Source organism: Perissodus microlepis, chromosome 3 (assembly GCF_051167445.1).
Source record: "Perissodus microlepis isolate ML-2025 ecotype Zambia chromosome 3, ASM5116744v1, whole genome shotgun sequence".
Taxonomy (NCBI): Eukaryota; Metazoa; Chordata; class Actinopteri; order Cichliformes; family Cichlidae; genus Perissodus; species Perissodus microlepis.
Genome location: NC_140463.1, coordinates 18,182,593 through 18,210,577, shown reverse-complemented (window position 1 = coordinate 18,210,577; position 27,985 = coordinate 18,182,593). Strand labels below are relative to the sequence as shown.

Below are 27,985 nucleotides of genomic sequence, written 5' to 3'. Positions count from 1 at the left end.
TCTATCCATGTCTCTATGTATGTATGTATGTATGTATGTATGTATGTATGTATGTATGTATCACAAGTTTCCAAAAAACAGCACTTCAACATTTTATCATTGCATTAGTTTAATTTTCACAGTTGAATGCATTTGTTTCCTCAGTACAAATCAGGGTATTCCCCCCCTTCTTCTCCAGCTTAATATCAGCAAACATCCATGTTTCATATGAACACACATCACATTACAGATCATTATTAGCATTAACACATGTCTACAACATGTCGTTAAAACTCTTTTCTTCACTCCTCTCCTTCCACATCAAGCCAAGACTAGTTTTCCTAAAAAGCACCTCAAGGTGAACTTATGGTTAATCTTCCACAGCTTTGAAGAAATTTGAGCTGCAAAGCAAGCCTTTTTTTTCTTGTTGAATTGTCCAGTTTGATTGTGTTAACAAATCGATTGTGTCTAAATTCGTAAATTAAAGATTTTTCATGCAAAATTCCTGTTATTAAATGATTTAAGACATTCTTTAGTAAATTGTACTGACCTTAAAGATCAACCTCAGACTCAGATTTCTTTTTGGAAAACCAGCCCAGTTTGGTTCAAAATCCTAACTTGTCTAGTGCATAAAAAAACATAAATTAAAAAAAAAAAAAAATCAGCTCCTGTCTATAATGAGGCATGATGTAAAATGATCACACACACTCACACAATCAATCACATCCCATAAAAACACAAAGGACCCAGTAATCACAGCCACCCGGGTCAAAGTGAAACTGAATCATCTGTTTCCAACTTTGCTCAAAACAGTTCAAAGTATACTAATGACATAGTAAAACCTTACAGCTCATGATCATCAGGGTTTTAATGTCAAAGTTTTTCATTTACAACCAAAAATAGAGATTTTTTTCATTTGACAGCTACCTTTCTTTGGAGAATTGCAAATGTCATGGACCAAACATCTAAAACATGTAAAACCAGCCAAGCTGTATACAGTGATAATGACAACGATGTACTGACGTGCAAGAATGTTAAATTATTTGCTGGATGCTTGACACACCCAAAGAAATCAGTAAATTTAAGGTCACACATCAGTTAGACTAATTGCAAGAATGTAAAGAATTAAAAAAAAAAACAACAACCCAAAAAAACCCAATCAACTGACTTTGAAAACATAAAATTCATATTAAACTTTGCATGAGAAATTGTTTTCTTCCCAATAATTTGACTGCAAATTGTGTCCCAAAAGTCCTTGAGAAGATTTGGTAAACCATAATAAATTTGAAAACTAAAAGTAATAACAAAGGCAGGAAATGAAACTAAAGTGGATTTGTGAAAATGGCTGGCAGTTAAATTTGCATAATGGGTTCAAAGTCGACAACAGCAAAAACTAATAGATGCTGAAACGCATCAACACAAGTGAAACATCAAGTTTGGCTTCTTGTTGACGCGGGTGGCTGCAACAGTAGCAACAAAAGGCTCTTCTTGGTTTGGTATGAAGTATAAAAAGGAAACAATTAAGACTACTGGGTTCATAGCAGGCATAGAAGGTCAAAGACCGAGCTGCTGACTGAGAGTTTGGCTGCCGCTGAAGGTCTTCAATGTGTTCAATGTGAGAAGATATGTACGGCTAGCTTGTTAGCAACAGTCTAAATACATCGTTGGTGCTACTGAATATTATACTGTCAGTGTTACCGTCAGCAGTTACTGAGTACATGACCGTACCATTGTGATTTATAATACTGCAGGGCTGTAACAAAATGTCCAAACATTAAAACATATGACAGTAACTGGTGCTAATTTGGTGCTAATGATATAATGCCATTCAGAACAAAGTTAAATAATTTTAATTCTGGGGCTTATTTTATTGTTTCACTTAAAAGAAAATGACCCCAACAATGTATCTGTCTGCAGCTATTGTTCTGCTGTACATCACAGGCCATTTAATTGTTTAAAGAAAACAGTCACGTATTCAAGGCTCTGCAAAAGTCCCTTTTCTAGACATTGATGTGTTTAAGAATTTGAAACGTGAGTGTACCAGCAAGGTAAAGTGTGTTTTTTTGACTGTTTTTTTGTGCAGCATGCATTGGTTATTATTACACCAATCATTGGTCCAGGTCTTCTTAAACAGTTGCATATGACATTTTCTTTTATCAACTTGTTCATGTTGCTGGAATTTGTTGTAGGTATTAGTTTATGCATATTTATGATTGTATTATTTATTAAAAGCTTGTTCAGTGGTTCCTGTAATTGCCTAGTTAGAGTCAGGTAGCTGTAATTTTTTAATGTGTGAGATAAATAATTTTCTGCCCTTCAAAACAGTTTGTGAGCTCGAAGTTATTTCATTAGTCCCACTCAGGAACACTTCAAATGCCCCCGCTAAACTCTCAATGAGCAGCTCCAGCCTAAGGTCAAGGCCATGGAAAGGTTATGCTAAGCTCAAAGGTCACGGTAAGGTCATAACACTGCATTAGGTCAACGCATTTACCCAGATGATAATTGACACTTGGTTTCAAGTTTTAAAGAAAGCTGCAAACAGACTCAGAACTTACAAACCTCATACATTCCAGTTTTTCCACAGGACTTCAAACATTATGTCGTGGAAATCAACTACCTACGCACACAAACACACTTTTTTGTCGTTGTTGTTTTTAAAAACAGGCATTCCTTCATTCTCACTGATGTATGATCAGTAATATCACAGACAGCATGATGGATGTGTGGATGGAGCAATATGATTGGTGACACCTCACAGACGCATGACCACATGATGAAAGAGCTCTGTCAGTGTCCAGTCCTTCGTTGCTGCCAAATCTATCAACAACTTGACTTTAAGGTAAGAACTCTTACTTCACACCCTTCAGAAACTCTGCTATTTTTTAAATTTAATAAGTATCTATTGAGAATGACAAAATGTTCCAATATCAATGTGGAAAATCATTTGTTTCATCCAAGAAACACAGTCTCTTTGGGTAGCACAAGGTTTTTTCAGGGTGCTAACACCACATGTCTACAATGAGACTTTTTTTCTTTTTCATTGTCGTAGTATTTGTTCAGGCTGCTACTGTTTCCCTACTTCACAACTGACTCACACAAACAGACAACAACAGACAGAGTCATATTTACATTATTTACAACATATTTTATCCTCCGTAAACTGCTGTGAACCGAGGAGAGGCAGTAAGCTCGGGGACTGGACTCAAAGGTGACCTTTATCTCAGTCATACTGCAGGTAGAAACTTTAAAAGGTTGTTGAAATTGTTTTTGAAAATGTGACATTTTGAAGTCCCTCAGTTCATTTCAGATACAGTGCGAAGCCTGGGGGAATAGGTAAAGGACAGAAGGCGAGTGAGACAACAGGACGTGTCCTTCAGAGGAACAAAAGGAGTCTTTGTACATAAGGCTCATTGTTTTTGGTTTTCAGTGTTCAGAAACTGGCTTGAAAAAACCTTCACTGAAAAATTCCAACTGGAAATTATGCTTTTAATTTAACCATTTATCAAAACCTTTAACTGCTTAATTTTACTTAATTTGTTTAATGACATATTTTAAATATTTGCTAACAATTTGAAGTGCTGTAGTTTAAGATTTATTTAAACCTAGCTTCCTATTTTAACAGTATATTTACTTTCTGTGCAGTACACAGTTATGTGAAAAAGAAACTAAGTGCACCACATGATTTTTATCTTTTACAATCAATTTTAATCTTCCTCTGTATAACTTTATCACAGCTAAAGTTATCAGTCTCTCACACTGTCATGTGGGAATTTTGGCTCACTCTTCTTTACAGCCGGAAGCAAATGATTAGTTCATTACCAGGCCTCTGGAGAACTTTAAGATGTGTCAAGGAGGTGATTTAGTTATTAAAATCAGCTGTGTTGGATCAATGACACATCTAAAACCTGCAGGACACCGGCCCTTGAGGCCTGGAGTTGGACACCTGTCTTAGATCATCGAGGTTTATGTTTATGCACAGCTCTGTTAATGTCCTGTTAGAGGACCTCAATCAGGTAGAGGTCAGGAGTCATTGCAAGCCCTTGATTCTTTTGATTTTCCTGTTACATGACCCAATTTCAGCCAAGCTTTTGTTGTAAAAAAGATGGCCTCAAATTGTACTCTAGAATACTTTGATTACAGAGGAGTTCATGGTCAACTCAATGCACGCAAACCATACTTGTTCAGGCTTTTCTGGTTATACTATAAACTATAAACCTCAATGTTTGTGTGTAAATTTTCATTTGTTTAATCTACACACAAACGTGATGTACATGCATTAACTTAAGATTTCATACAGCAAAATGTGAACTTTGGACAGAGAATTTTTTCTTTTTTTCATGTCTTTTTCCAGCTGATGAAGTATCCTATGTTTAGATTTGCCAGTATCTCTCAGTAGGAAAAGTCAATTTCCCAAAATGCAGACAAATTCTGAATGCTTCAAAACCAAAGCAAACACAATGAGCCTTCATGTGTGGCTATCATAAATATCAAACTTCTAGGGACTTTAACTTGTAAGAGAAAGCAATTAACCAGCAGTGTAAACAGGCACAGTACTCAATCACCTCCCCAGTTTGCAGGTGCAAGTAGAAGAAATGAGAGACGTCCTTCGGGCCAGCAGAAGGAGGGCTGGAGGGCAAAGGCAGAAGAAATGCGACGTTTCCCGGAATAAATGGAAGACATCCTGGTTGCCTAGCAGCAGGGACTACAGAAACGATAACCTCTAAACCAGAGGGAGCATTTGAAAATGAGTCAGGTGTTCATATCTTAATGAAAGTGGTTGACGCCTTTTTACAGCCGTCCAATCAGTTTTTCCAGTGTCATTCAGATAAGAGGTAAGAGCCATTTACAAGAAATGGTAATACAGTCCAATTAGACACTGGATCATAAAACAAGATGAGTTGAATAGCACCTTCATGGTGTCCCGACATCGATATAGTGTGCGTCCTTCAAGTAGCCGGGCATTGTGTCTCACAACAAAATGGGCATTTAATAGCATTCTAATAGAGCTCATCAGCAGCAGAGACGTATATTGTAAAAGTCTTCAGTAGTTTTAATGGCACAGACCAAAGGTGGGATGGTGTTCACAGGATAAACAAATAGTAGAGAAACTGGTTTGCTATCAGTGCAACAAACTCCCATTGTTGCAGACTTGTGCAGCTTCCAGTAGAAATAAAGAAGAAAAAACATACAAAAAAACCCCCAAACAGTACATCCATCCAACCAAGGGAAGCAAAATGACTCCAGAGTAAAAGTAAGGGAACACGACTGCTTCCAGCAAATCAAAATAGTGAACAACTGTTCCAGACACTAAACTAAGTTTGGGAACACTTACTTGGTTGGTTTGAGATGACACAGGTTGTATTCTAAATCATGTAAGAAGGGAAGTGTTTGGTTTTCACTTGATCTAAGGAAACTTATTATTTCCACTAACTTACATATTTGGTTTTCCAGATGGTATAGGATGGGCCACATTTGCTTGTTTTCTAGTCCTCCTCCTCCTTTCCTTTCTTCAGTCAATTTATAGAAAACAATCTGCATTCTTGACTGGACTTTTTGGATTCCACTTGGTGAATAAAGTATGTCATCATGACCCGATAAGGGATATGTTCTAGACCTGAGAGAACCTGTTTGTTTGTGATATGTTTGGGGTAGATTAGAGAGAATGTATTTTGATGAAGAAGATTAAACTGAACATACTTTAAACCACATTCAATTTACTTTTTTTGGTTCTTGGCCAGGTAAGCCAGAGAGACCATATTTAAGGAACTTGTTGGGTTTCCAGACTAATGTTTGCTTTCTAATTAGCAAAGTAAAGATTATAAATAAATAAATTAAAGATCAGTGAGGGATCTTGGTTGGTTGCCAGTGGCTGTAATGGGCTTCAATCACATTTCTGATTAAAGAAACAGTAACAGGTTCTGCACCAGATGTTCAATTCAAGCAGATGACGGGTGACTGACAGGACTTACTGACTTGCAAAGGGAGAAATTGGATAAATTCCACATCACAAGAGAGGGAAATTGTTTTATACCTCACAACCAAAATGGGAATATTTGTGGAAGAAAATTGAACCAAATCATTTTGTTTCACAAAGCATGATGGGACTGGTTTCATGTCAAGTAGATTGAACTAGATTGGTTTTAAATGACGGGACCTCTTTTCGGTCTTTAGAAGGATGAACATGTCCAAGAGAAAGAGGTGTAGAAACTTCTCCAAGTCCGATATGTTCTGTTCAGTTTCCTGAAGATGAAATTAAATAAGAGCCAAGAGGAAGTGATTGGTTTGGTTTTAAATGGAAACGTGAGAAAGCTAGAATTCAAAGCAGAGTTGTTGGCTTCTAGAAGTTAAAACTCATTTAACTAAGGTGACATGATATCATGTAACAGGTTCTAGACCAGATTAAAGGGAACCGATCTGGTCTGGGAATTAATGAGACGTTCAGATATAAAGAAACTTTCTGGGTTTCCAGTGGACCAAACAAAGACTGTTCTGTTCTTCCATTCAATAAGGGGGATGTGTTTTAGACCAGAGGTGAGGGAACTTGCTTGGTTTCAAGTATTGGGGATTCTTCTGGTTCCTCTGGTTCCTCTGTTTCCAGTGCGTTTCCACTGTTCTGCTCTTCAGCGCTGCTCACAGTGTTGGATTCTATAGGAGCCTCATCCTAGACAAACACACCATGTTTTACTATGAAAATGAACATAAACATTGAGTATCGATGACCACCAAATTAATAATTACTGTATTATTGCAGTATTGACGAGATTACAGTGCTACAGACGAGATGACGAGTGCTCTTACCGTCACCCAGGGGTGCGACAGGACCTCCTCGGCAGTGAAACGGGCATCCACATTCACTTGCAGCATCTGACTTATCAGCATCTGAGGACCAGATCATGCAACAGTTACCAGTCTGCAGTACACCGTACCAATGTGCTGCTTACTAGGTCACACCGCTGTATTTCATGCTATGTGCCTTTGCTTTATGTGGTTTCTCTTTTCACTTTGTCCTGCTGAATAGCCTCTAATTTTGAGATGGTTAAATACCAAACAATGTATTTACTGTTTGCAAACTTCATGAATGGTACCTTTGCTGGAAGGCTGATGGTGTCCCAGTCTGGAGACGGAAACTCCAGCTTCCCTCTGAGGATCTGATCAAACAGCTCCTCCTGAATATTATTCTCACTGAGGAAGAGCAAGAATCAGAAAAAGCTGTTTATTAACGTAACCAAAATGATGGTAGGTCACATGATACCAAAACAATACAAAAGACAAGACTGCGTTAATACAACAAATGAAACAATTAACACATGCATGACTGGATAAACAACAACTTTATGCTAACTCACCTTCTGAAAGGAGGAAATCCACACAGCAGGATGTAGGTGATCACGCCTGCCGCCCAGATGTCCACCTTTAGACCATAACTGCACACATACACAAACAAAACAGTGTAATATAAGAGACGGTCAACTATAAATAAACGTTTATAAGAAAAGGTAAGAAGTTTCTCTAAACAACACTATTTTTTTTATAGCAACAGGATACAAAGCAATTATTCTGGAGGTCAATTTTTTTCAAAGACTTATTACATTAACTGTCACTAAATTTAAATATTTATATTTATTTAACATTCATATATATTTTAATAAAGTGAAATTTTGGTCTTTTAATTTGAATAATTCTTTTAAATTGAAGTTTTTTCATTCATTTAATTCATTCATTATCCATTTAAAATTAAAGCTTTAGAATCAGACAATGCATCATATGTAATGTACATATATATAAAACCACCAAATATATTACATTTATTTAGACCACCACCAAATGTAAGGTATATGTCACAGCTGCCCTAAATTCACAGTATTTGTAATTAAAAAATATTTTTTTTTACATTTCTATAATGGTTACTCCACCAGTATGTTCAAACTCTTTAATCAAAGTGATGTTTAATTGCTAAAAATAATGTTGTCACCCTGTGTATTTTCAAATTTACTGTTTTATAAAACAGCTGGAAAAAAAGTAATGCACAACTTTTGAATGAAGATGACAAATTAATGGGTTTTAGAGGTATTTATTTTAGTTTATTTTATTCTGCTAAGCAAAAAACATATTGCATTGTATCAAGAGCCAGGCTTCAACCAAGTCTGTCATACTGACAATTTTAAATTGGTTATTTATTATTTGGATCTGCTATTTTACATTTTTTATGAATGCAGCTGTAGAAATTAGACAGAAAACAGGTCTTTAAATGTGTCCTTCATGTGCACGGCTTAATTTGCAGTATTTTTCTGCAGACCTAACAATCTAATATTCCTGCTTTCAACCATCTGTCCCAATCAACTTCAGAAAAGGAGATTAGCATAAATTTGGGGTTTTGTGACCTCCCTTACCCGGTCTCAGCGATGATCTCCGGGGCGACGTATGTTGGCGTGCCACAAACAGTGTACAGCGGTCCTTCCACCACTGTCGCTAAACCAAAATCCCCCAGCTTCAATGACTTAGTGCCATCTGGATATTCACAAACCTGCGGGATACAAATACATGAAATCTTCCCAAGGTGCACACAAAGACTGCAAACAGAGGAGGTAAACAGCTCCACAGGCTTATTTTATGAACCTGATAATCATGTTTCCAAATAAATCAGGAAGTCAACAGAAGTAATAATTACTCAGCATAATATATAAATATAAGATACCTTTATTAGTCCCACGAGTGGGAAAATCATCAACCTATAGTTTTTTTAAAGAATGACCTAAAAAAAGTATTGTAAATAAATTACTTACAAGGTATACAACTATATTTTACCTTCAATTTATGTTCAAAGTATTCAAAAAAGTAAAAAATTACTCATTAAAACGTGTCATGAACTTACACTGTTCTTAATTTAAAGTTTGCCTTACTTACGTTAGGTAATCATTTTTAATGGTAAATGCCCTGTATTTGTATAGAGCTTTACTAGTTCCTAAGGACCCCAAAGCGCTTTACACAACCAGTCATCCACCCATTCACACACACATTCACACACTGGTGATGGATGGCAAGCTACATAGTAGCCACAGCCGCCCTGGGGCGCACTGACAGAGGCTGCCGGACACTGGCGCCACCGGGCCCTCTGACCACCACCAGTAGGCAACGGGTGAAGTGTCTTGCCCAAGGACACAACGACCGAGACTGTCCAAGCTGGGGCTCGAACCGGCAACCTTCCGATTACAAGGTGAACTCCCAACTCTTGAGCCACGATCGCCCCAAAAACACATTAAAATTGTAAATGTAAAATAAACAATGAAGAGGTACATTGTTTGTAGACTACTGTTAAAATAAAAGCTCCACAATTCTTTTTCATCTTTTCTGAATCTAAAAAACGTAACTGCAAAATAAAATTCAAGTATTGTGAACACGATGTGTGCATGTTCGTACCAGCAGGTTCTCTGGTTTGATGTCTCGGTGTACGATGTTCATTCGGTGCAGGTACTTGATGGCGCCGGCCAGGTTGAACACCATGGCGCTGGCGTCTCGCTCGCTGTACTTTGTAGAGGAAGTGATGGCGTCGAACAGATCTCCGCCCTGAACAGACAAAGGCATGAAAATAATACATTTGTTGTGTTTCTTAAAAAGAATAAGAGCACTGGAGTGTTAGCAACTTTTGTGGTGATTGAAAAGTTCTTCAGTTTCTTTATTTTTCTACATGAAAAACAGAGGCAGCAACAGAAGCTGAAACCTGAAAAACATTCAGTTCATAGTTTTTGCTTCAATAAGCAGCTGAAAGTTCCCAATGTAATAACACTTTCTGGAGAAAACAGGAAGAAGAGGCGAAACCTTGATGAGCTCCATGACCAGGAACAGCTGAGTGGGCGTTTCGTCCACCTCGATTAACTGGATGATGCTCGGATGTCGAACCCTCCTCAGGACCGCCACTTCATTTTCTATCAGGTGCTCCTGTTTACACACACAGAGAGGTTTGGTGTCTTCATCATTTCAGAGGACTTTACATAAACTCAGGATTAGTCAGAGATCAGTGAGTCATACCTTCCCACAGCAACGAGCTTTGTCTATGATCTTCAGAGCGTACTCCTGTCCTGTTGACCTGTCAGTCAAACAAAGATAAAATATTACAGATTCACACACCTCCTGAATCCCAATGTTGAGCTACTGCACTAAGAGGGCCACACTGAGCCTGAGAATAATACACAAAATCTGTCTGTGTTTGTTTCTTTGACCACAAACTTCTCCAAGACCATCAGAAGTTCAGCAGCCAAACTTGGCACACAGGTATATCTTCGGTCCCTTGAGGTTCTTATGTATATCACATCATGTTGCCTAGCAAACATTTAGCATTTCTGGACCTATAACACCTTATACCTTATAAAAGCATTGCAATGTTTTAATAATAACATTAATTTATATCTACAAAACTTGAATTATGCATGATATGTTGTAACAGCATCATGTTACCTGGCAACTATCTAGCAAAGGGCTAACATGAGGCATTTTTTGCATATAAACTTCACCTACCCCTTCTAGTTTTTGACTTTTCTCAGTGTGATTAAGTATATCAGTTTACAACAGCAGGTACATTCACTGAGTTATGTGATGGTTATTTACCTCTCCACGCACTCCTTCACCACAGCAAAGTTTCCGTCTCCAATCACCTTTCCAACCTTGTACTTCTCGTTGATGGTTGAGGAAGAAACTGTTCGATTGCCGTTCACTGTGAAAAGAAGACTTTTCAAATGTCACTGACTTCCTAAAGTCTGAAAACACAACCTCTGAGTTAACCTGAAAGTTTCAGAGTTTGACAGCTTCCTTCAAAGCATCACCCATGCTGTCATCTTTACCCCCTCCTAAGCCACTGAGCCTTTTCTCTGAGTTTTTATTTGGTCTTTTGACTTTCAAGCACTTGTGCGACCCTCAGAGTGCAAGCCAGGGAGCATGCACTGATGCCAGAGGCTCAATGCTTTCAGCCTGGCACTGGGCACACAGTGAGGTTCTCAGCCACCATGTGTACTTTTATCAAGAAGCTGTTTTTAAATAATTCACTTTGATATTCAGCCTATAGCCTCTCAGGTCTTTCAAACAGCCATCAAACTCACTCAACTTCTGTGTCATGTAGGAGCTTTTTTTGTAAAGTTGCATCTGTTACCAAGAAGTTCACATTTCACGGTCACTGACTTCAGATATTACACTCACAAACTGCAGACTTGATTAAAAGATAAACACACACCTTCACCTTCACCTTCTGCAGTGTCATCTGGCTGTTCGGCCTCTCCGTTTACATCAGTGGAGGAAGCACGACGAGGTGAGATCTGAAGACAAATGTAAGGATGAACCATTAAACATTTTTATTGCAAACAACAATTACAAATAGAAACAATCCATCAATCATCTGATCATTGTGACCTTGAGGCTGCGTCGAGTCCCGGGGCTGGTGGGGGATGGGCTGGACCTGGATGATTTTCCAGAGGTCTCATTAGCTGAAAGCAAAAAGGAAGTGATCTGATTGGTCAAAATAATTGTATACACATACATGTGGATCACTGCATGAGTTTTAAGACAGTGATGAAGAAGTATATGGTGGAAGAAACAGATGGTTAAGTGTGCTAAGAAATTATTCATGTACTTCATTCTTACTTGAGTGCCCATTTTCTGCAATTTAAACCTGGTCCCTTGTGAAAAAATGCCCACAATTCTACCCAGAGAACACTGACAGATGTTCATTATTCCATGTAAACAGGGACAGCTGTTTACCACCAGTTTAACCAGTTTGTGAAAATATTATGAAACGATCTTGCTTTGTAGCCCTTGATGTAACTAACTGAACCTATTGCAATACTAATCTAAATCCTTTTAAACCAGGGATAGGCCATGTGAGTCTTCCAGTGATATCTCTGTGTGACTATCAACACTAAATAAGACTTTTACCTACCACAGATGCCTTAAATCGCTTTGCTAAAAAGCAACAGAAATCAATTACCACACATGCTTTGCCCAATTGTGGGTGCTGACACTGCACCAAGAGCTGGCACACAGTCTGCTGTGCAAATTTCACCGCTAATTTATTTATATTTTGCTCAAAAGATGGGAACTATGTGCAGGGATTCATTAACGTCATCACAGCCTGAACTCTCTTACACAGCTTTCTTGTAATTTCTTTAAGCAGTCTTCAGTAACAGTTCCCCAACTTTCTGAAGGATATTCAAAGCTTTTCTTTGGATGTTTTTGCCATTTGTTCTGTTTTCTGTATAGACGATCTCACACTGCTTGTTGTGGTCTGACCACTGGGAAGGCAATGCATGACTGTCTGTTTTTATCCATGTATGCTTTCACTAATTGGCTGTGTATGTGTTTGGGATCACTGCTGCACTGAAATATGAATTTACTGTTAATCAGATCTTTGCTTTTTTGTTACGTTTTTTTCCTTTGCTCCTCCATGGCATGTTACATAAAGCGCTATGAGTAGAAAAGTGCTTTTTGAGGACACGCTGTACTGCGAGATGACATATGGCAATAAGTTTTTTTGGCTAACAGCTCTTTAGGAATCACTTTGTTGGTGCAAAAATGTTATTTAATTTCTTTTAAAGTGTCTGAGATTTTTCAGAGATTCGAGTAAAGAGGCAGGAACAAGTGATGTGTTTTGCGTTTGTGTTTTGTTGCAGCAAAGTGTCTAAAGATACATTATTTTTACTACGTAAGCTGTGACCATATGTGTAGAAAACACTGGCTGATTATATGAGTTGTTAAAAAAAAAAAAAAAAAGAATTTCAGTGCAAATTTTAATTTGAGTGAGAGAGCACTATGTGAATAAAGGGTTATAGTTCAGATGCCCAAGGCTGAGAAACAAGGACTTTTAGCAACACTTAGATGATGATAGAAGAACTGTGTATGTACTTTTTGTGACATCAACCTGACAAAACTTCTCGTTATATCTTTCTACTGATAGTTATTAGCGGCAGTTTTCTTATTGCTTCATACCTGGACCAGGTGACTTTGTCCTGGGCGGACCTTTGGGTAGAGTCCTAGAGGAGGAGAAGCCGGAGCTGCTGGGGGTCTTGGTTGTTTTCTGAGGGGCAGATGAGCGAGAGACCTTGGTCCTGCACTCTGGAAAGAGAGAAAAGGGTCGTATAAAACTGAGAGCTACTCTTTCTCTCAGTGGTTAACAGGATTGTGTTATGAGCAGGTTTTTGATGTTTTTCATATTTGTATTTGCACATGTAAATACAACTGAATAAACCCTCCCCCAATTTTGTGAGTCTTTGTTTTTCTTTTTACGATTCAAATAATTTGTTGTTTGCTAACAAAAAACAGAAAAACACTCTACAAACAATACAAAGATGGGTGTGCGTCTGTGTTACCATTCACAAAGGCCGGTGTTTTGCCGCTGTGTGTGAGCACAAAGTCGTCCTGAGCGTAGCGAAACTTCTCTGGACCGCAGGCCATAAACACATCGTCATCCCCGAAAAAATCCTGCAAACAGGTCAGCTGCACACACAAAGAGAAGCACACGCTGTGATTCATCAGATTTTAGGAAAAGCTGCAGCGGCATATGTGTGTTGAGAGTGTGTGTGTGTGTGTGTGTAGCAACACCAGACATGTGTGCATGTGTGTGTGTGTGAGAGAGCAACAGAGCAGATGACAGATGGGAAATTTTGAATCATGTTTACAGCTGGCAACGCTTCAATGGGCTCTGACACACACACACACACTCACACACACAAGCACACACGCACACACACAAAGGCACAATGTGCTGTCTAAGGAACTGTTTTGAGGATTAAATAGAAATTGCACATCAAACTGTCCGAGATTCAGAGAGAGGGAGGAGCAAGAGAACAAAGAGTGGGAGAGGAAAAGATGCAGAAAAGAAGGATGAACAAAGGTATAGGAACAGGTATAAAAGATGAGAGGTTTACAGTTAAGGCTCAGTCATCAAAGTGAAATTCATCCCTGTTTCCTCACACAAACGCTGAGACTGCTCACAGGGCTGGTTGGAATATGAATATGAAAAGATCCACTCACATCCCAGTTTTTGACGCAAGTGATTGCTAGATTTTAATCAACCCACAGAGCCTCTCAGAGTGACTACAAACAAATTTGATTTTAGCTAATTAGCTCTTTAAGTTGTCCCAGTTTATTCATTAGTCACATTAAATCATTAAGTCCCGACTCGGCACTGTGAAGGATTCCTCTGTGGTATAGACAAGTTATTTTCCTCCTACAGTGGAGCTTCCTCCATTTCAGACTCTGGTCCGTGCTCTCAAAATGGCTCGCTATTGACCGACTGCACAAATGATTGATTTAGTGAAAAAGGCAAATAGTCAAGTATTGAGAATTAGCTTATACTCATGGTTTCATGGTATCCAGTCATAGCTTCAAATGCTGGTGTGAAGAGGACAAAAATCTAAAACACAAAACCTTGGTGTTTCTTCAGGTTCAACAACGCAAGTGACCAATTACACTGTTGTGTGATGTGGAAGAAAACTGCACATCTCTACTCTATTTGTGTTAGGTTGAGGTCAGGGACGGGGTTAGGGTTCTGGGGTCAGAGTTTCCACATCACAAAACTATGATATCACAACAATGTCATTGGTCACTTGTAATGTTGAAGCTGGACCAATATTGATTATGATTACCATGAAACATCTCCAACATGAGGATATCAGACGATGCCTGCGATTACCAGGTTTCCCTAGCAGCCAGTTTCTGTATCATATCAAGTATGGTGGACCACTCTCGAGCACGTGTCACGCATTTCATTCATTCATTAGTATTCCATGTTACTTTTTCCACTTATGACTTATTTGTATTTATTCTTATCAGTCACCAGTGTACACTGACAATATACAGATGAAATAACTTAATATGAGCCAAACCAATACATTAGACTAATTTCTTCACTGTTAAGCTGCTTTCCACACTCAGAAACTGATACAGAGTCATTTCAATGCTGTACGGTTGCCATGGGGACCACACTCCCCCTAACGGTTCCGGAACTGGACTGAACATTCTGTGTGTGTCTGTAGCAAGGGGCTGTTCCTAGATAGCTGGTTGCTATGGTAACCACACTGCAATGTCAAAGTATGTGAATGTGTGTATGTGAAACGGGGTTTCTGTCCCACTCTTTAAAGAGGCTGCACAAACTGAAGGAACAGGGCAAGGACACACACGCACGCACGCACGCACGCACGCATTTTCGCCTTGTTCCTGTAAGACTGACTGAATGAAATGAAGCAGTCTGAGGCAGAAAGAGAATAAAAGCCTTCATTACAATTCATGTCTTTCAAAATAAAAATATTCATTAACACAAAACTATTATTTGGTTAGGGGTTTTTTTGTTTTGCCATTTTCTTCTCAAAATTGTATTTAAAAAAAGAAAATGGCAATCTGTCTGTTGATGTTGAAGTCAGCTGCATTTATTTTCAGATATAAAATACGGTATAAATACAGCAGAAAACACCAGCATGTTATTCAAGAGGTTGAAGAATTGTGTAAATAAAAATTTCCTGCTGCTACAAGTCAGGGTTGGGCATTTCCAATACCTTATATATTTTCTATTACTGACAAAAATCATCCTCATTATTTTCATCCTCTTACAGACAGACGACCATTTACACTCACATGTATGAGCAATTTAAAATCACAAATTAACCTAACACCACTAACTGTCTGCCATTGGACTGTTGGAGGAAGCTATGAGAGAACCCATGTGAATATGAGGTGAACATGTGAACTCAACAGTACCAACCAATGTGCTATGTTGGTGAAGAGTTGGAGGACGTAGGTGGGGAGAGAGAAGTCCGAGTATGTATTCCTGTTTTGTGCCAGGGCACCAAAACAAATATGAATGATAAAAAAAATACTCATTCCAAGTTTTTTTTAGGGTTTCATCAAATTGGTAATGCTGATTGGTGAATCCTGTTTGTGGATAGGTTAATTTTCTCTTTAAGTCTTTTATAATCTTTTCGTACTATAACTTTTCAAGGGTCAATGTTCATATATAAACTTTGCCTGGGGGAATGCTTTTAAAGTAAAAACAATGAGACTGTTAAGGAGGCAGATGCAATGGATACTTTTATTTTGAAGGAAGCGTCTGCAGAATGTGTTTTTATTTTTCCCAAGGCAATGGTGCAGCTACATCTTAACAAACGGAGACAGTTTTGTGCCTTGTGTGTGTGTTTCTGTGGGTGAACTCAGTAGACTTGTGTGTAAGTGTGTGTGTACAAGTCTGAGCTGCATTCACTACAACAAGCTTCTTTTAGTCACACCGGCGCCTCGACATGCTGTCTTTGCATTTCTTCAGCTCTCCGTTGTCAGCGTCACAGTTATCTGTAACTTCAAAGACAGAGCGCGTGCATGTGTGGGGTAAAAATAACCCTGCCAGTGAACGTGTGATGCGTTTAAATCCTTAACCCAATATGAGCTCACAAAAGCATTTTAAGGAGGATCAGCTCCTAGTCAGACTCTGTTCAAATTAACTTCAGCTGACTGCTGCAGTTCCAGGGCTTCAAACACATGTACTTAAAAAGAGCAGAGGCTGCAGATTTAAACTTCAAGGAGACTACGCTAACCACCCGTACACTTTAAACTGAAAATTGCACCTTAAATGAACTCTTTTATATATGATGAATCCCAAAATGAAACACATTCCTGGAGTAATTTTATAATGAAGTGCTGTAATTTGATTTCCGCAGTCAGCCCTCGTTCACTGGCCCTGTGTTGTCTGAGTGTGCGTCGGTTTAGAGCTCAGCGAAACGGCTGAAATTACTTTAACTGTGTGTCACAGTCAGGCTGTGAACATTACCCACAGTATGTCTAGTTCAACCCTAGCTGAGGTCCATTTGTTGCTGTCATTTTTTCTAATTAAACCATAAATTGCTGCCAAAAAATAGAGAACTTTAGAAGAGAAGATATGACACTTAAAGAATGCTGAATAGAAATCAGTGGGAGAATTCTCCACTCCTAGAGACGACAGATGTCCTGCTCCTGAACTGGGAAATGCATGAGCCATGTGTTGTCACTCTAATGCAAGTTCATGGCAGTTCTAAGTAAAGATGATGGTAAGTGGCTTTCGGTATCTATAACCTGCATTAGCATATGATGAGTGCTTTAGTGGTAGGAAGCACAAATGTTGATGGATTCTAGCTTTAATAAGAGTTTTGTGATTGGTGGTATCAGGATTTCATCCCTGCTTTTTGCAGATGATGCAGTTCTGTTGCCTCCAGCTCCCAAAGGGGAAGCTTATAAGTGAGTGGGAACCGCTCAGATAAAAATCAGCACCTTAAAGTCTAAAGCCATGGTTCTCAGGCAGAAAAGGGTGTGCCCAAAGGAGTGCCCACTCTGGGTGAAGAACAAGTTGTCGACCCAAGAGTTTGTGAATTCTGTGAGGTTGTCTGTTTATCAGACGATCTAAGCTCCTACATAGCCTAACATGTAGCCATTAGGTCAGGGTGGATACCGCCAGTGGAAATAAGCTTTCTAGCAGCGTGTCTGGGCTCAGCCTTAGACACAGGGTAAAAAGTGTTTTCATGGAGGCAGCAGGCGACCATATGCTGCAAGTCTGAAATGTAGCAGCCCGAGTTTGAGTCAGAATCCCATCCCTTTGATGTGTGTCTTCACTCTCTCTCCCTGTACTCCCGTACCCCCAAAAAATCATCTTCAGCTTTATTCTTCTAATTTTCATGAATAACTGGCTCTTATAAGGCAAAAATACAGTGGGCTAAATGAGTATAAATATATGTCACTTTTGGTACATACACAAGATGAATCTGAAATACCTGCATTGACTCCATCAGACCAGCATCGAACTGTAGAAGCACTTAATAGCTTAATAATTCATGGCACAGGATGCAGGAGTGAACTTTTCAGTCTAGAGGCAGGTGTAAATCATTACTTTGTGTTTCACTCATTAAGGATTTCCTCCTGAGCTTCCTCTAGGTGTAAGTGGGACTGAAAAGAAGTGAGCAGGCTCTCTTTAGTTCATGGATTTCTCAGAGTACGAGTACTTTATATGTCTATGATTATGCAGGACAGATGTGTTCTCCACTGAAGCTGCTAAAAGTCTGAACATACTGTGTAAGCCTCCATGTTTGCTGCTTTATCAATCCATGAAGTACCTTCATGTTGCAGCTTTTTCAATGTTTGTGTCAAAGAACAAAACAGGAACACCAAAAGTTATCAAACCTGTTTCCCGTCCAGCGTGTAGAGCTTCTTTACTGCTCCAGAGTCCAGCTTGATGGCCTCGGTGATGTCTGCCAGCACCTGTTCGAAGGAGTGCGCCGTCTTCTTGTTCAGGAGAATCCTCACTGCCTTTCGAGGCTTCACGCCGCTGCGGATCACCGTCACCAACTTGGGTTTGATGAAGTCTTTGCTCTCTCTGCCCTCTCGACTTTCGGGGCGATCTTTGGGGATGGTCGTCGACACTCCTGTGGATGCCGTGGAGGCTCCACTTGATCTTGCTGTTCCAGGCCCAGCGCTGGCACCGGGCTTCCAGCTTGGGACGGAGATCTTGGTGTAGTCGACCTTCCGGTAAGGCTCGTTGGAGGCACAAACGTAGCACTCGCCTGAGCAGCAAGGCAGGGTGTGAGGAGGAAAAGTTACATTAAAAACAAATACTGCAAAGGTTTTATAGGAGAAACTTTTGACTAAAATTAACCAAAAACCATTAAAGCTCAATATCGTACACTGAAAAAAAGCATTAAATATCTTACATAGTTAACTTAAATATTAGGCTTTTATGAAATGGTGTGTTCAAGGACACCAAATGCCACCAAAGACGAACGCTGTTTTAGCACGTTAATTGCAATTTCTATTTCTATTTTGTTGTGTGTTTTAACCGGGGTTAATAAAGCTATTAACTGTATTTTAATTTTCTAATGTATTTTTTATTTTAATTGTACATCAGTTTGTGACTTTGTGTCAATTAAAAGCACTTCACAAATGCCCTTTACTTACATACAAAGTGAAGCAGTGGGCAATAGGCCCTGAAGTACACTTTGCAATATCAACAGCAGCATGGAGAAAGGCAGGCACGATTAATCAGCTGTCATGACTGCAGTCCTTAGGCTTTGAATTCACCACATTTAAATTATATTAAAAAAATCCTTCTGCTACATTTTGTTCACCCGGAACGCAGCCCTGTTCTTCATCCTGTGCCCAGTTTTTTATATTTGCAGTTCATTTCCGTGTGTCTCAGAATTATTTTGCTGCCTTCTGTCTTTTCCTTACTTGGATTTTTATTGCATGTTCTTGGCAGTTTTGTGCATTGCACTAATCCTTTCAAGTAAAAATTAAGTTATCGGTTCTTTAATAGACCATCATCACAAAGATTTTGACCATAACAAAGCAACAATATTCAAGCAACAACTTCGATAGGAACATTAAAGCAAAGTGAACTGGCCCTAAAAGGCAGCCTTGAATACAGGAAGCTATGCTGTGTCATCTGTACCTGCTGGCTGTTGTCATGAACGCAGTTAAAAGGTGAAATAAGTGAGTGATGTACAGGAGGGCGTTCAGGGTCACAGGCTTATTTGAGAGCGCGGTAATACAAGCTTTGTGTGTGACAGTGGATGAAGAGAAGGTGACAGCAGATGTCAGATTCACTCCTCTCACTCTGTCTGATCTGCTGGAAAACTGAACAGCTCGTCACTCGTCAGAGCGTTCAAGCACCCAGGCAGGAAATATGGAAATGATGAGCATGCAGTGTTTTATATTGCAGCGCAGCTCCAATTAATCTGACTGCGATGAGTATGATAATAAAATGTAAAGTCAGACTGATAATCCAGTTTAGTTTCCACATAAGCTGTTATTCAAAAACAGCTTGTTTCACTTAGTGGTCATATTAGAATTAGTTATACTACCTTAACAGATGTACTAGCTATGAATAGAGCCTTATTTACATAAAGTGTTCCCTACAAAATAAAGACGTTACATTGCTATAGTTTGCAACCCAAATTAATTAAAAAGACAGTTTAATCTATTTCTTGCAATTTTTTTGGTTGGGGGAGGGGCTAAGAGTAGAGCTGCTATTACTACACATCAGACTGAGCTGGATGAGGTGGTGGCATCTCACTACAATGCCTCCGGGATGCTTCCTGGGAGTCTTACTGGTAGGAGGCTTCAGGGCAGAGCCAGGACATGCCAGAGAGATTATGTCTCTCATCTCAGCTGGCCTGGGAATGCTGCAGTGTCTCTCCCAAGAAGAGCCAAAGGCGGTGGCTGGTCTCTGCTTACACTGCTGCCTCTGAAACCCAGTCAGTAACCAGCAGGAAATAAGCAGTGGAAACCTAAGAAAGCCACCATTCAAACCCTTTTAATTCAAGGGGTTCTTTTTTTGTATTGTGTTTTTTTTAAACTACAGCTTCAACATGTTGAGATCTCCAAAATCTGCCAGGAGTGGTTAGAAAATGATCATATTATTAGGGGCAAATTATGGCTAACCTATTATTTAAAGACACTTTTAAACACACTATAATTACAAATTTTCTTCCACATCAATGATCTCATTGTCACATTAAAGGGGAAAAGAACCCGTTATCATTTCACATAGACCAAGGTTTCATTTTCAGATTATCAGTCCAAAATCCAATATTTTTAATTTACAGTCCAAAAACATTCAGTTGTGGGGGGGGGGGGGGGGGTGGGGGGGTGTTAGGCTAACTGATCATTTTAACATTGACCATGCGTTTAAATGTGAGTCTCTGTGTTAGCCCTGCAACAACCCGATGTACCACACCTCTCACTTCTCACCCCATCCCACAACCCAGAACAGGATAAGCAGAAGAAAATGGACAGATATACATCCATGATGTGACCATCACTTCACTGCTTGTGCTTATAGTGCCTGCAAAACACATCACACCCTTCATGTCCAGGACTGCATGACAACTCTGAAGGTGTCCTGTAGAGCCTGGCAACCATAGATCATAGCTGCTGTTTTTGTTTTTAATGTTTTTTTATTTGAGCTTTAAATCTGTCATCAGTTAAATCCATTGGGCTGTTTTGTATAAAGAGTTTTTAAATATAAGATAAAATTATAAATCATACTAAGGCTCCAGCAGACTGCAGCTGATCACATGTACAAGAGCCTCCAGCCACATATCCTGTTTTACCTTATATGGTTAAAAATGGCTCACCTAACGCTCCTCTCTCTCTACGTCTTTATCTCACTACCTTTCCAACGTGCACACCTTTCACTCTCTTTTAAAATCAGACACACGCTTATCTGTGCCAGCAAGCCTCTAGAAAAATGCCCCTTTTTTCCTCCCTTTGTTTCATCCCCATTACATGTTGACACACACACTCTTTCTCTGCAGGTATTGTGTGTGTGACCTTGTCTCTCCACATGCAGGCTTTCACTTTGCAATTCAAACCAGATGGACAGGATTGCTGCAGGTATTTATTCAAATACCTCAGTGACTAAACACAGAAGCACTGTCTGTGTGTCGATACGACATTAGAGCTGAGACACCGGCACAGTCTCTGTTCAGGAGCTGTTTAACGTAAAGACGCGACAAACTGGAAATGAAATGAAGGGTACTTTTAATATTTCAGCTTTTAAGGTTAAGAAATTATCGCATTGATTAATTAACAAACATTTGCAGCTTATTTGTGGAGTTTGGGACAATTTTTTAAGCATTAGTTTCAAAATAAAAACTTTTCTGAAGCTATTGTCTTTATTATTTTTATTGTGTCCATTAAATTCACTTGACTCAAGTTTTTGTCTATAAAAAGCTACAAATTCCACCTTCGTGGCTTTTTATAGACAAAAAATAGACCTTCACCCAGGAGACTGAGGTTTGAGCCCCCTTTTCCCTATTATTTTTAGACTTTTTTGTTTTGTTTCATTTTAATTAGGATTTAATAAAACAACGTGCTTTACAAAATCTTATAATTTAAAAGCAATGGAAAAGGATTCAAATAAGATTAAAATCAAGAAGGTTTAAACACTTAAAACCATTTTTGTGTGATTATATTGTTAAAAATAGGGAAAAATTTTAAAAGTTCAAAGAAAATTCCTAGTGATTCATTAATGATGAAGCAAACCAGACTTCCTCAAGCACTGAAATGGTTTAGTTGGGTTTTCTAAAACATGCTTTGGATTAAAAATAATAATAATTTTATTACAACTATAAAACATGATGTATATGAGCTGATTGTTATGGCTGCTGCCAAGCCTAGAAAAACCTGAAAGGTTATGATATTTGAAATTTCTGTCACAGTACTTTTGAAATGCTAAACCAATAATCTTGACATTCAGCAGGACACACTCAGATCAATCATCCCAGTGCATTAGCTGCTTTCCAGCACAGCTAATCAGATAATCCATGTTTCCCCCTCTGTTACAGCTCGAATACTCAGTTAAGTTGTGAGCGATGACTTTTCCACTTCACACTCGCAGCTTTGAGCCGCTGTGGTCTGTTTGTCGTTGTTAAGTGCTTAAGAGCGATGCATCTGTCTTTTAGTAGATCTCTGGCTGAACAGCTTCCTGGCACTAACGCTCATCAGAGGACATTAAACCAGTCACTCATCAATATTGATGATAAGTGATGTTACTCAGCCACTGGTCTGTTTCTCACTAAATGACTTTGGGGCAACAGGATAAGCAGAGTGAGTGGACCTCGGAGTTGCTGTTAAATTATCCAGGAATATTGTTCATGCGTATAAATTTTAGATGTGGAAGATTTATGAGCATTTATGAGATACATGCTTCTTTATAAGATAAAGTACACTTGATGTTTACAAGAGGATATTGGAGACAGGATATAACACATAATGATGGGTCATTAGATGACTGTGCACTGAATATGTGAAGGCATTAGTGGAACTGCTCAGTTTGGTCTTCTAGATATTATCTTTATTACTGTAATTAAGTCACAATAATTTTGAGGGGTTAAAAAGTGCTTGAAAAATTCTGTCAAAAGTGGTGAAAACTTACATAGTTAAAAGGTTTTATACACAAGATGTTTCAAAATTGTTCTGTGTATATAGCACCATTATAGCATATCAATAACATAGCCCGCACGAAACCCAACAGGAAGTCCATTTTTACGGCATTTGCACTAAGCTGAAGTTTTGCCATTTCAAGGCATTATTCTTTAGAATAGTCATTTGTCAAACATTGGCAAAAAACTGCAATGTTAATCCCATTGAAGATTTTGAGCTGACAACTAATTATTCTCATAATATATGGGCAGTCCAATCTAAACATCTTGGTGATGCTAAATGACGAAGCTGGTGGGCTTTCCCTGAACGGTCTGTTGGCAACAGCAAAAGACAAACAAACAAAAAACCCCACAACTGTAATTGTTGGATATTCTGTAATGTCACACGTTGGGCAAAACAATTGATGGATGTATGTGTGCAACAGCCAGTTATCCATCCTGGGCTTAAAATATCCACAGGAAGCAGGTAGACCTATCAAAGGTGTGTGATCCCAATCATCACTGCCTGCAGTTTCAATTAACTGGATATCAGTTTAAAAGAGAAAGGAGTGTGACTAGATGGTGAGAAGGTATCATTTTCAATAAAATGTTAAAAAACACAATTTTCCTTTGCTTCAACTTTAATGAACTATGTGTTTATTGGTGGGTTCAGTTATCCCACATATAGTGTCACCATGGACACAAATCTATGGTAGAGATGATGAGATAGGTCCCTAAGATTTTTCCAAGTACCTTAAATTGCTTCCACCAAAATTTAACCAACACATGTGCACTTATTTATTAATCACAAGCTTTACTTGGAGTCTCCAGCTTAAAATCTTCAATAGGATTAACACTGCTGTAAATCTGACAACTACATGTGCATAAAAACTACACAGGGACAACTTTCTTATAGGATTCTTCACCAAATTACAGGATAAATAGTGTCAGGGGTCGATTCAGTAGTGGACAACATGATACTTTTTATACAGAAACAGCTGTACACCTCAGACAGGTCCTGGGTTATTTCCCCAATGAATATTAAAACCGATATACCCTTGAGTATTACTGTATTGATTATGTACTTATCAGTCTGCTGTTGATGTACACAGAAATAAATAATTCAAGCATGTTTGGATAACAAAAGCCAAGAGGGAGCCGAGAGAAAGGAAACATGAGGAAGTTTAAACGAGACAGGCCATTTGATTGATCTGTGGTGAGAGTAATCAACTGAAGTCTGCACAAAATTATGACTCAGTGACAAATGACTACTGTATATTTATTTTAAGGATATGCAACATTTGCAGACAAAACAAAGATTCAATAGTCAGCAAGACCACTGCTAATATAAAGCACTTTACATCAAAAATCTGACAAAAGGAACAAATGTGTAGGTGGTCAACTAGGAATGGAAATGGCTGTAGACCAATTTTGACTAATTTTATGATGACAAATGATCCAGGAGATCAGATGCTTTCGACAAAGACATTATTGATGAGTATTGGTAGAGTAAATAGGGATCAAATTAAAGAATGCCAAGACTGGCCCTAACCACAATCCAGATAATAGTCTTAAAATATTCGCACTAACCACAGTAAGTGTGCACCCATAGCCTACTAAAGCGTGACATTTTCTACCTCAGCTGGGCATTTTTGCTCATTGCCTAAAGGTTTGTGATTGACAAGTTGTTAGAAAATGAAAACCAAGCTGCCAGTCTTACCTTCCACCAGCTCATCCATACTGGTGATCTTCTTGCTGCCATCTATAGTGTAGATCACCCGCACTCCTTGAGGCAGATGCAGGTTATCCGCCAACGAGCGTGTGAGCTCCATTAGCAGAGCGTCGTACGATCTGAACCGGTCACTAGAAACAGCGTACACCAGGCCCTTAAAGTACCGGTCTCCGTTGCGATAAAACCGGACCTTTTTGGCTCGTTTCTCCGAGGTGAGCGCCTGCAGGGTGCGGGTCCGGTAGTAGCTGCAGTTGGCGCTGTGAGCAGGACTAGGGACCAGGCTGCTGCCCCTGGAGCTCGGGCCAGACCCTCCACCACCAGCACTGCTGGTGGAATCATCTCTCTTGGCCCGGGTGGAGCGTCCTCGCCGAACCTTGTCACGTTCGTCAAAATGCTCCAACTCGAGGGTCTTACTCAGAGACATGGCGGATAACAGTCAAGTAACATTCAACGAAATCCGTGCTAGAAAAGAATCATCCTTCAAACAGCAGGAAAAAGTTTATCCAAGCTATGTAGTCCAGATCTTGCTCACGTTTAGATAATGTGATAAGTAATCCCTAAAAAATGTGCTATAACTTGGAGACTTCCTTCCAGTAGATAGATTCTCATAGACCAGCTGTAGTCCCAAGACTTCTAAGATGATTTGTAGTCCAGTTGGCCTGAACGAAGAACCAGCACTGTGGCAATCAGACCAGTCATGGTTCATTTAAATCAACTGAAATCTTCATAATCCAGGTGAAATCCCCAAAACTACATCAGGTCACTTTGATGTAAATCCAGCTTAAGTCAGAACTCAAAAATATCCTTTATCCAATTTAAAAATCCTTAAAAATCATGTATTATGTTCATGCTCTAATCCGTGATGTCCACTGGTCAATAAGTTCGAGGTTTTTGTTTCACCTTATTTTTAGCAAATTTAATGTGAATATGAAGGCAAGTCTGATCCTTGAATTACAGATTTTTCCCACCAAGCCTAAACCTCCACTTGATTATCTGTCTGTGTCCTCACAGTCACCTACCTGCAGTGTCAGGAACGCAGCTGTAACGTCAGTGATCTGGCTTTGAACTCAGTACTTTGAATGAACAGACTTTAGACAACCCGTTCAATCGACTCCAGGTTTAGATCTGGGCCAGTGCCTCGAAGTCCCTCTAATCCTGCTTGATTTGGGATTTATGTCTCATTCACAATTTCTCTTCTAGTGTCCTCACCATCCCTCCGTCACTGGGGAAAAAAAGAAGAAATGACAATCACGTGGTTTTACTGACAAGACAGAAGTCACCATCATCTCGAGAACAGCCTCCAACTCTATACCAGTGCAGAAATAGAGCAGGAATTAATTTTTAAAAAGGTCATTTTGTATAAAACCATGTAATTAAGAGTCTGTATTGCTTGCATATATTTTGCTTTTATTTAATTATTCAATATTTTATAAACAAAAAGAATTTTTAATTTTGATTAAATTAAACCAGGGTTAAAAAAAACTTTAAAAGTTAGATTTTACAATATTTTTAAATTATTTAGAAAGCACCAAAAACCATGTGAGGAAACAGCTATGACTTTTCCTGTCATGTCTGATACTGAAATTTTTAGGGATGAGCTGTCATCTCACAGAGTACCACATCAAACCACCCCAAAAAATCCAGTGGGCATCCAAACTGCCCTGAGTCAAACATGACACCTAAAAGCATCATGCAAGTTAACATTTGCACAGTTTTGTCACTCTCTCTTAGCAGACTTGCTTTGGAAGTTAGAAGAGCTCAGAGAGTACGGTTTTTAAACAAAAAACATAGAAATATTAGATTAATGAGAGGTACATATAAGATCAAGTACATAGAAGAACAGAACTCTGGGAAAACACTGGTTCCTCTTGGACTCATTCCTGGTTCACATATGTCAGGATGCACAGAGCAGATGCGGAGGGCAGGAAGTCAGACACAGGAGACATTTTAAAAACAAAAGACCTGAAGCCTTTTAAGGCATGAACACTAAACGCTCCACCCCTGAAACACCTGTAATGTCAATCTGTGAAAAAGATATAACCTGAAGCTGCCCGAGCAAGTTGACTAAACCTTTTTTTTCCCCTCGATATCAAGTCTTGGATATTGTGCCAACATCTGAGACTCACAGCCTGCTGGGCTTCATTCGATCACAACCATTTAAATTAGCTATCAATCCAAAACCATATTTAAAATGAATACATGTGTTTGTTTTCTTCATGCAATAATAAAATAAATATTCCTTGTCCTGAAAGAGTCACTGGTCCACAACAGTACCTGAAAACGTCAGCATCTGTCGGTCTACAGTGCAGTTTTTGCCATTGTGCCACAAACACTGTTGACTGGGGTAATTCTAGCACTGTGTCCACTATGTTTGCAGGGTCTGTCAGAGGCACGCACCCGTGGAATTTCCAACTGCCCATAAACTTTCTGGCAAAAATGCTGCCACCTTGTGGTGATGGTCTTTATTGCATTTTGCAGTGCGTTTACAAAAAGTACCTTTAAGGAGCTGGTCTGAGCAGAATGGGCTTCTATTGAAGATCATTAAGACCCCGCCCCCCATGATAAATTGCACATGCACATCAGGACTGATAGGCATCATACAGTCAATGTGTTCAAATGTGTGACATAAATTTGGCTGCACAGCCACTGTGGGAGAATTGCATCGATTGCCAGTGTTATTAGATTTAGCTTAAGCCCAATGAGAAATAAAACCCTGCAGATGAAATGCTTATAAAACCCGTGCTCTCTCTCTCTCTCTCTCTCTCTCTCTCTCTCTCTCTCTCTATCTGATAACAGAATTGACTTTATCCATCTATCCGCCCTAACACTGCTAAGCTGGCTGACAGCGTCATTCAAACACACACACACGTACACTGAAAGGGAGGCACCTACCAATAATGCCGTGGAACCGGTTTGTTACTATGGAGCGTTTCTCCTCTTTCCCCTCCTCGGTGCTCTGGTTACGGTCTGCTCCGGGGGCTCCCGGCGGGCTGAACCGCTCTAACCGAGCCGTTCCGGGTCCGTCCGCTGACCTGGGATACAGGGATGCAGGAGGGAGGCTACACCGGTGGACCGGGATGCACCGAGTCAGGCAGCATGGCCGCTGCTGCAGACAGACACCGGCTGAGGCTCACCCCCGCCCTTCCCTTCTCTCCGCGGCTGTACGTGATGACAGCGTCCCTCCTCCTCCTCCTCTCTCTCTCTGTCTGTCTTTGTCCATCTCGCTCTACCGTGTCTCTCCTCCCTGCCTTTTGTCTGACTCTCCCTCAAATTAAACTTACTTTTCTGTCGTTATTGTTTAATGACAAGGGGTGTCAAACATACTGCCCAGTGCCATGCGGTGGGCCCCCATAGGGTCCAG

At 39.5% G+C, this 27,985-nt stretch overlaps 1 protein-coding gene across 1 annotated transcript; it reads right to left on the bottom strand.

The window, feature by feature from the left end:
- Nucleotides 1–91: 91 nt before the first annotated feature.
- LOC146390309 (serine/threonine-protein kinase DCLK2-like) lies at nt 92–27,783 on the bottom strand. Its single transcript, XM_084923365.1, has 16 exons — nt 27,517–27,783; nt 24,613–25,846; nt 18,154–18,533; nt 13,329–13,455; nt 12,949–13,074; nt 11,377–11,450; nt 11,201–11,282; nt 10,582–10,687; nt 10,006–10,063; nt 9,796–9,915; nt 9,397–9,543; nt 8,370–8,503; nt 7,326–7,403; nt 7,065–7,161; nt 6,778–6,858; nt 92–6,640 (listed from the first exon to the last, which is right to left on the bottom strand). Exons 2-16 carry the CDS (start codon nt 25,046–25,048, stop codon nt 6,500–6,502), a joined length of 2,187 nt encoding a protein of 728 aa, XP_084779491.1. The 5' UTR covers nt 25,049–25,846; nt 27,517–27,783; the 3' UTR covers nt 92–6,499.
- Nucleotides 27,784–27,985: the final 202 nt, after the last annotated feature.

Bases quoted from the DNA above. Each gene is read 5' to 3' on its own strand.
- LOC146390309 (XM_084923365.1), bottom strand. From the start codon at position 25,048: ATGTCTCTGAGTAAGACCCTCGAGTTGGAGCATTTTGACGAACGTGAC. The intron at 11,283-11,376 runs GTCACAATGATC...ATTTGTCTTCAG, and splicing joins GGACTCGACGCAGCCTCAAG to ATCTCACCTCGTCGTGCTTC. The intron at 9,544-9,795 runs GTTTCGCCTCTT...TTGTCTGTTCAG, and splicing joins TGGTCATGGAGCTCATCAAG to GGCGGAGATCTGTTCGACGC.